Genomic DNA, 9,774 nt, shown 5'->3' with positions numbered 1-9,774 from the left:
CTTGAATAGTGCTGAGGTGGAGCAGTCAGGTCAGACAAAACCTGTGTGGCCACTGACAGGGTAGAATGTACTAAACTGATTCACCTGTCAACCATTCCAACACACCTTTCTTCAAACTTATATGCCTATATGCATTTAAAGATTTTCGCTGCTCGAACCACGGCCATGTCTTCACTGGACAACAACCTGTGCACAGGACTGCAAAACAAACATTGTCAATAAATACAACCTACAGTAAAAACCTGCACTGAAAAATGTAAAAAATTAAATTCCAAATGTAGTTTGTGGAATTTGATCTTGCAAGTTGTGTCTTTGTATAAGCAGTAAGTCGTTACCACTGATGTCCGCTAGAGGGAGATGTTGCATTCAGTTAGCCCATGTTTCATTAATTAGTCCACTCTGCTACAGAACATTGATATTTCAGATGATTACCTAAATGCTTTAACGAATTTTAGATAAATAATGTAAATAAAGAATAAATAAGTAAACAACCAAGATTACCATATTTTATTGTTGTTTTTGTTTTAGTTCGCACCATCCCACCTAATATTTTACTATATTTTCCACTAGAGCTAGAGTAAACGTACAACATAATTTTACACAATATAAATGAAAACGTTATTCCATTAATCCAGACCGGAAGTGGGATTTTCCTCAACCGGAAGTTGTCAGCCGTGTTTTTGTTGCTAGTGGGGACTGTTGTGTTGTGAAAATGGCGACGCCTCGTCGCTCCACTCAGCATCAGACGAGCTCCCTGCTGTCCTCCCCGCCCCGAGGCTCCTCTCTGCCCGTCGCTCCGCCGGTTTCTCCGCCGCCACCCGCCGACGATGCCACCGCGTTTCCTCACGGAGCTGCAACGGAGAGGGAGGCGGACGGTGAGGTAGCCCCGGCCTCTCCCACCGCTACCACCACCACCACCCCCAGCAGCAGCTCCAGCAGCAGCAGCAGCAGCAGCTCCAGCAGCAGCTCCAGCAGCAGCACTAGCAGCACCGCTAGCTCCCCGACCACCACCGAGGGCAGCGGGACCAGCCCTGGTTCCACGCCCGATTCGGGCAGCGCGCACGCGGGCGGCGGCGGCGGCGGTGCAGCTGCTAACGGTGCGTTCAGGGAGCTGTTCGAGTCCTGTAGAAACGGCGACGTTTCCAGGGTGAAGAAGCTCGTGGACGCCGTGAATGTGAACGCTAAAGACATGGCCGGACGCAAATCCACCCCCCTGCATTTTGCTGCAGGTAAACACGAAGGAAAATAAACTTTGACTATTTTATACAATGATCAAAAGGTTTCTGACTTAAAACGTCAGTTTGGGTCCAGACAGCAGCACTACGTAGTAAGATGGACACATAAAGCGCAGTTATGTCTTTAGAAATAAATAGATCTTCATAATATTGATTAATATACATGCAGCAGTAAATGGATCAATTTAATGAAATAGCTGCTTTCTATCAGTTTATTTTTATTAGTTTAAAAATCCTAAATTTTATTTGAAAAAGTTACTACAAGTAAAATCATATCTGTAAATATAGTTATGGGAAGTAATGTGTTTTGTTTAAAAACACGCAACTTCAAGCTTTCAAACTGCAGGTTGATCTCAACGATTACAGAAATATTAAATATTAACTAATCATCACCTATTAATGCAGCCATGGTGATAATTCAATTACCTTCAGCTCATGGCTCCCACACTCGACTGCATTTGTTACCCAGTGCAAATAAAAAAAGAAACGCCTGCACAGCTGCGTTGAATTGCAGGCCTTCCTAATCCCCAGCAGCCTGAATAGGAACAGGGTTGTAGCAGCACTGTTCCAGGGATCAACTTACAGAGCAAATAAACAACACAATGAGGAGACAAAGCCTCCCAAAAGGTGGACTTGTGAAGCCTGGTGATGTAAAGAGCCCTGCATTTCCTTTACTGTAAATCCTGATTGGTCACTATACCTCCTTCATTGATCGGCTGCCGTCGTGTGTCTCCTGTTGTCTCAGGTTTCGGGCGGAAGGATGTGGTGGACCACCTGCTTCAGACAGGTGCTAATGTGCACGCTCGTGATGACGGGGGTCTGATCCCGCTTCACAACGCCTGTTCATTTGGTCACTCTGAGGTGAGACGTCACAAATGTTTGTGTGTGTGTGTGTGTGCGTGTCAAAAGCGGCGCAGCTATGAGCCACGACAGCTGTGCTAATGCTTGTCATCCTCCTGGCTTTAAACCACAGGCATCAGGCTATAACTACAGCTTCACACAGTTCACACACTGTCACAGAGCACTTGGCAACCTCATCTGAAAAGTTTTTATCTCAATTATACATTTTTAATTTAATATCAATGCTGTTGTGAGATACTTCAGGTCTAATTAAGTATAGTTGGGCTCATTTTTACTTAACATAATTACAATATAAGTATCAATGACAGCCTGTGTTCTTGATCCCATAAACATGATGATAAGAAATGTTCATTTGCTTTTCTTGGGTAGTGTTTTGATTGTTGTTTTTGGATCCCTAACAACCTGTAGTATGAAGCAGCATCCTATCAGTTGTGCAACATTTGGTGTAGACTGAGCTGAAACTGTAGCTTTATACATTTCATTAGCATCATCACATCAACAGTCATGCCATGAGCAAACACAGTGACACAGTTCCACTGGCAGCCGTACCGGCCCGTACATATCACTGCCTCCGTCACGTTTGACAGATGATGTTGGGTCGTCAATCGTTTCTTTCCTTCTTCATTGCTCTTCTCATCGCTCTGCTCCTGTTTAATGTTAGTTTCAGCAGTCCAATGATCTGGTCAGGCTGTTTTCACATGTATTCTGTCCTTTCTCTCCGCGTCTTACCAGCGTTTTGCACCTGCGATCAATAAAACATTTGAATGTGTCTTAGTGTATGCGCATAGTAATCATTAGGATTCAGCGACCTCTGCACAGCTGAAAATTCATAGGAGGTTGTTTGGGTTGCTGTTCTGGTTTAAATGGATTTGGGAACATTAACTTAATGTGAGTGTGCAGCGGCGTAAGGTCATGTGCAGGGGTCTGTCTCTCCAACTGTGTAATAGTTCTGCGGGGAAAAAGGAAGATTAAAGCTTTGGACTTGGGGTAATGTTTGCCTGAAGTGACGTGTTAGGACATCTCAGAGGGAGAGACAATGACAACAGAGGCACCACGGAGAGAAAGGAAGAGTTGAGGAAACGGCTGAATATCCAGATGCACAACATCTGGAGTGCCACAATGGCAGTCAGGGGACAGCGAGAGGCCGCGGGTCGGCAGATGGTCCAGCACAAGAGCACCTGAGTGAAATGAGAGGACTGGGAGGAGAATATACGTTGTGAGATGTTACAGTTTGCTCTAAGCAATTGTTTTCAATTTTTGGTTTGTTGGAAAGAATATCTCTTAGGAAAAGCATCAGTTGGGGGTTTGCTGTCTTTTTTTTTAATGTTTACTAAATAAAGAGTTAATCCAGATGTTTTTGTGTTGTTTTTCAGGTGGTGTCCCTGCTGCTGTGTCAGGGGGCCGACCCAAACGCTCGAGACAACTGGAACTATACACCTCTGCATGAAGCCGCCATCAAGGGCAAGATAGACGTCTGCATAGGTGAGCACACCTTTAAAGGCAGCCGTAGCTGCTCGGCACCTCGGGGCAGCGTGTGCCTCAGAACGTGCAGTGTCATTTAATGTAGTTGTTATTCTCGTAGGGTTGGAAACATGATTGCCACAGTGTTGCGTCATTTCTTTGGGGACAACAAAAGTCATAGCATTCCTTTCATGTTTATTTGTGCTGCTGATGCTTCATCAAACTTTTAGATATCCATTTTTTTTTATTATTTTACTTAAGCATGTGTAGCTTTTGCCCCTCCTCCCCCCACCCGTCCTTTGTTCCTCCAAAGTCGCAGCCAGTCATTTTAGGAACTGCAATAAACCACCCACAGCCTGCATGTTATTATTTTCCATTAAGCATAAAGCAACAAATGGACTATAAATTGCAATTACTGTACTGCGCCACTGCTTTTCCTTAAACCCACACGGGGACAAAGGAGCATTGATTTCTTTGTCTTACAAGATATGTGCCGCCACCGACGGGGCTTTCATTTCAAAAGTAAAACACCACAGGCGTAGTTCAGGCAGGAGAACGGCGGCAGCAGCCAATTTCTAAAGGTAAACTGTGAAATAAAAGGCTTTGTCTTTGATCCCCGGTGAAAATCTAAAGTAGATGTGATTGGCCCCAGCGTGAGACGCGTCTGAGCGCTGCGCTTGTGGCACATGTTTCGTGATCTTAAAAGAAAAGCATTGCGCAACGTGAGTAGCAATAACAAATGACCAGCATGACAGTGGGTCTGATTGCTTCGAGCAGCGCTGTCACGAGGCTGTGGCGGTGGTTTGGATTTCGCTTTGGATGCCTTCACAGCGGTGGGAGGCGTCACTGATGAAGCCTCTGTGCAGCTGTGGATTCATCACTGATCAGCTGTTGCCCTGAGGCTGAGGTGAAAGAACTTGTCGTAGCTCTTAGTGCAGGTATTTGTTTTAAGTTTTATTTATTAATGCTTCTGCAGCAGTTAACACTAAAAGTATGAATGTAAACACTGCTTTGATTATGAGGTCAAAAATAAATGCACATCAAAGTTATTATTCTGGTTTTGGTGAGAGCTTTGACCTGAGCACGGAGCTTTGATGCTTGCGTTTCCTTCCAGATTTAGTAGCTGTAGTTTAGTTGGTGTTCCGATGGCATTTCGAGCCACCTGTCATAGACTGACACAAGCATCTTAAACCTTTGTTACACACGGCGTCGATTGGCCTTGGAAATCCAGTCTGGCAGCGACGCGCGAGGCAGAAGAAGAATGATCCGTACTTAATTTCCTGCCACTTCAAAGGGCAAACGGTTTCAGGTTACACTACCAATTTGCAAGAAAAATTGAAAAGCCAGCATCTTCACTGCCTTCAAATAACACCTACTTGTTTCTGCGCCTTCTGGCACAAGAAGATACTCCAGCACATTATCATTATTGTCTAGTGTGGATGAGTGTCCTCGACAACTGCAGTGGCTTAGTTACACTATGAATCCGCGATGGAAGGAAAAGGAAACGTTAACACAAACAAGGCCTCCAACAATAAAACAGCTCTAATATGCAAATATTTTCTCACTCTCTATTATAAATATAAATATATATGTTTTTGTAGTGTCCCAAGCAAACCAAGGCGAGTAAATTAAAAAGTCACTTGACCTCCAGTGGCTCTTCCATTGGACAGAGTTTGTGGCCAGGCTGGAGATTTGGCAGCTGAACGAGAGTCAGATCAGCTCTGATTTGACTACAACTTCTCAGCATGATGGACGGTCTGTGCTTTTCTCTAGTGACTAAGGAATTTAACACAGAAACTTCTTATTAGGCGTCTTTTTCATTTCTAATGTTGTTGTAACATATTGTTATTTAATGTTTTTAAAAGACCTCTCTTTATTTGGATTTGTTACATGTAGCTTTCATTAAGGTCTTGTGTGAAATACATTTAAATTCAACGCCCTCAATTTGTTATTTACAATATTATTAATTGCAATTGCTTGTTTTGAACCCTTTTTACAGTTTGATATAATAAAGCTCTTTAATTAAATGGTTGCCTGACTAATAGTTTCAGAAAGCTTTTACCTGAACACACTTTGCTAACTGACAGCGAAGGAAAAGAAGCTGCTCATGTTCATTATGTAAGGTGGACGTTTGACTTTTGCCCAGTCGCTGCCTACGGCGCTCTGCCTAAATGTTAACTCGTGCAAAATGCCACCAAAATATCAAAATGTAAATTTAGCTTGTTCACAGCTCAGATTACCCAGAGCCTGATTCATGCAAAAGCAATCACAGAGTTGCACAATGAGTGAACGCGGCCGGACAGATAGTCGTAAGACACTGTAACCAGAGCAAATCTGACGCTGACCCGAAAACTAATCCTGTCCAAAACGGGGATTTGAGGTTGTTCGGAGATGGCTTTACAAGGAAGAGACACGTTACAGACCCAACAGGGTTTACAGCTGCAGCCGAGTTCAAACACCTCTGTTGTAACCTGCGTGTCATTCATTCCTCTGCACCTCGATCCTTCCGTTGCTGACGATCGGTGTCTGTCTGTGCTTTATATGCATGTGTGTGTGGGATTGATGCAGAGCTAAATCATATTTTAGTGGAAGGGTGAGTGGGTGACTAATGTCTGCGTCAGTGCTGGCAGGGAGACACACACACACACACACACTCTGCCTGCTTGGGGCAGGGGAGTGTGAAGCGTACACAAAAGTCAAAGGGCGTGTTAGGAGGGAGCAGCTCAGCAATCACAATGGAGGAGATGGAGAGGAGGCCAGTGAGTGTATTGACACTATCGCCCTCAAAAGAGCTCATTTACAACAAAACTGAGCGGAGGCAGAGTTTGTTATTCAGCTCATACCTGTTCGCTAGTCACACAACCCATCTCCTTTCCTCGTCTCCTTCCTTCCCATGCACACTTATCTTCAAACATCCCTTTTCTTTTTTCCTTCCCTCTTGTCTCGTTCATGTTCCGCCCTGCTTCGTTCTTTTTGTTTCCTCCCTTTTTTTGTTTGCCCTCTTTCACTCCTCTCCTCTGCTTTATCCTCTTCTCTTAGGACCTTCGTCCTCTCTCTTCCTCACTCTTCCTTTACTTATCTTTTTTTATTCTTAATTCCTTCCCTTTTCTCTCTTGAAACCCCCTCTCCTTTCCCTTTCTCTCCTTTCCTTTCCTGTCCTTGCCTTTCCTCTTCTCTCCTACTCTCCTCTCCTGTCCTCTTCTCTCCTACTCTCCTCTCCTGTCCTCTTCTCTCCTACTCTTTCATCCATTGCTCCTGCAAATTTTGTTTCCTTTAGTCCTTTCTTCCCTTTAAACCCAGGTCTTCTCATTTCTCCTTCCCTGTCCTGTCGTCTCTCAGAATCTCCTAACTTATCATGTCCTTTCCTTTCATGTCTTCCTCCACTTTCTTCTCTCCTCTTCCCTCTTTTCCCGTCGTCTTCTCTCCTCTGAATTTCCTCCTCCCCCCGTTCTCCCCAGCCTCCGTCTCGCTTTAAACCGACACTCCTGGTTTGTTTTGCTCTCCCTCTCCTCCTTCCGTCCTCTACCTCTCTCATCCTCTCTGACTCTCAACCCCCTCCTCTCCCTTCCCCTCTCTCATCTTGCTCTCCGCTGCATCGCTCAGTCAGTTGGAGAGGCGAAAGTCTCTCCACTCGCGCTGCCTGCCCGCCTCGTTCTGCTGCTGCTGTTGCTGCTATCTCGATTAGCTGTAGCCACTCGTCCCTCCCTTCCTCACCCAATTTTATTTATTTTCTCAGCTTCATCAAAACCTTGCGTCACTAATCCACGGACATATGATGTTTCGTGTTCACGCAGCTGCTTTGTTGGGTCCTCTTTGGTGGTGTGGTGTAGCGTAGCTCTCGCTGCTCTTGTTGTGGCATGTCTGTTTACATCAGCAGCATGGCTTGCAGGGCAGGGGCAGCCAGGGGCAGCCAAGGGAGCAGCGCTAGCAACAGAGGAGGAGCAGCTGGAGGAGGAGGAGGAGAAGGGGAGAGATGTGAAGCAGGACTTGCAGAGGGGCTGTCAGGAGAGCCTGCAGACACAAGCACAAGAGGAGCAAGAGGAAGAGGAGGGATAGCGGTGGCGCAAGGGTCAGAAAAAGGAGGAGGTCCAGGAAGAGCAGTTTATGGAGCAGGATGTGGTCCAGTAGCAGCACCAGGAGGAGCAGGAGCAGGAGCAGGAGGAGTGCTGGCAGGAGGTGTGTGTCGGGGAGTTTGCATGTCTGTCCAGGAGCTCAGCTATTGTCTCTGTCTGCCCTGTTGTTGTACAGTGCTACTGCAGCATGGAGCGGACCCCAACATCCGCAACACTGACGGCAAGTCGGCCCTGGACCTGGCAGAACCCTCGGCCAAAGCCGTGCTCACAGGTCAGTGTCTGAACCCGTCTCACCCGCGTTTCTGCTTGTTTGTGTGCCACGCTCGCCTCCTGCAAACTACACGTTTCCACATCCGTCCTACCGTCCGTGCGTCACGTCCACAACTTTCAGCCAACATCCATTTCCTCATTCCGTCCAAGGCTGCAGCCAATATTCCCTTTTCTCCGCGCTCCTTTTTATTCCGTGAAGCTGCGTGTTGACCACATTCAGTCTTCTAGTCCAAGGCTGTGTGTACGCCTGTCGCTACGGCGCGTTTTGTTCGTTCTGCTCTCTGCTTCTTTCCAAGGCTATAATCAGTGGCCAGGAGTGTTGGTGTCTGTTCTCTCCTTCCCATTGTCTTTTCATTTTTCTTTCACTTCCCTTTTGGCTTAGGCTGCACACATTGATCAGCTTCTCAATTAACTGGCTGACTGTGTGGACCTTTGGTTTGCTTGCCTTTTGTTTTCCTTTGTTTCTTGTTTTGTTTTTTCACTTTATTTGACTCGTAGATACTGAGAGATGCAGACTAAAGTAAGGGAGTCTAATCTAAAAGATTGCATAGAAAACGTATGGATTTCTCCTGTGTTACTCTGAAACACTTGGTCAGTATATTTAGTTTGCTGGCAATAACAAAAAATCTGTAAAAGCCCTTTCAGAGTGGCCAAGATGGGCCCCTAAACCGTGCCGTAAAACTCTGACTAATTACCGGTTCTTTTGTTGTTATGAGCTCTTAAAGGCAGCAGGACTCATTTCCTCTATTCAGTAGCAGAAAATAACACAAACACTTGGTGCTATATTTTTGTGGAGTTTTGTAATATGTAGAGAGAGGAACTTTTTTGGCTGGTGTTTTATTTTGCACATCTAATAAAGTCTTATATGTATGTTCAGAGATTTGAATCTTCACCTAACTTGAAAGACATAGACTCTAATTGAACTAAATGAATCTTGTTTTTGGTTGCAGTAGTGGATGAGTACAAGGAATTTTAATTTCAGAATCCGTGTGTGTGTGTTTGCCGCCACTCCGTTTTCTCTTGCTGATATTGATGCAGGCTCGAAATCAGTTTTCACAGCATCGCTTCTGTGTTTACACTGGGTTACATCATCAAGTCCCTGGTTTGGCCTATGTGGTAAATGAGATAAATCTCGTGATACCACCGTGAGGAGCTGTGCAAAGTGAACCCATTAGAGGGAATCTCAGCGCAGGAGCTCACAGGAAAATGATTGTTTTTATGTGGATTTAAAAATTTATTGTTTAGTTGATACCAAGATGGCGATTCATTATGAAGCCATGTCTGTGAGCTAGCATGCACCAAACCCAGCAATATAACTTATGGTACAGTCGACAAACAGTTGGACTCTTAAAATAGACCTAAAGCACCGACTTCATGAAAAACAGACGGCTTGTTGGAATTATTATTTTTTTATAGAAAGGCAACATAAAAGCATTAACAAGGACAGTGCAGTGTTACCTATCAGTTCATAACATCTGCTCTTTAACAGGCAAACTAGTTGATCCGTAACAGTCGTGCTGTGACTCTGCTCCTTCATCGGTTGATGAAATCTGGCCGAGCTTCAGATGTGACAAACTCAGCCCGTCTTGTTTGTAATGTCAATTAGGCTTTTCAAGGCAGCAATAATTACCTAAACCACCGCTGTGTTGCATTGTCTTCTCACCTAATAACACTCCAGAGTAAATTCGCTGTGGTAATTATTGCTGGCAGTGGGGCATTTGAGTCCATCCTCTCATAGATGGTTTTATTTTATTGCCTTTAGGGTCAAGGGAAGGTTTTGTTATGGTGGTGGAGCAAACACCTGAGCAAAAGCATGTGATGAGTTTTCCAGGAAAAACCTTTTAACAGTGTAAATGTCAGCATATATCCACGCA

At 44.9% G+C, this 9,774-nt stretch overlaps 1 protein-coding gene across 3 annotated transcripts in view; it reads left to right on the top strand.

Moving 5' to 3' along the window:
* Positions 1–567: 567 nt before the first annotated feature.
* Positions 568–9,774, top strand: part of tnksa (tankyrase, TRF1-interacting ankyrin-related ADP-ribose polymerase a) — a 46,253-nt gene continuing 37,046 nt past the window's right edge. The window contains exons 1-4 of one of the 3 annotated variants that reach the window (XM_029168148.3): positions 568–1,229; positions 1,981–2,096; positions 3,470–3,578; positions 7,806–7,901. In XM_029168148.3, the coding sequence (XP_029023981.1) occupies positions 713–1,229; positions 1,981–2,096; positions 3,470–3,578; positions 7,806–7,901 (838 nt within the window). In that variant the 5' untranslated portion in view covers positions 568–712. Of the gene's footprint in view, positions 1,230–1,980; positions 2,097–3,469; positions 3,579–7,126; positions 7,734–7,805; positions 7,902–9,774 lie in introns of those variants that run through there. The other 2 variants (XM_029168149.3, XM_029168150.3) reach the window with 2 other exon arrangements.

This window comes from Betta splendens, chromosome 12, assembly GCF_900634795.4.
Source record: "Betta splendens chromosome 12, fBetSpl5.4, whole genome shotgun sequence".
NCBI classification, from domain to species: Eukaryota; Metazoa; Chordata; class Actinopteri; order Anabantiformes; family Osphronemidae; genus Betta; species Betta splendens.
The sequence above is the reverse complement of the archived record's forward strand: the minus strand, read 5'-3'. Positions and strand labels throughout refer to the sequence as shown.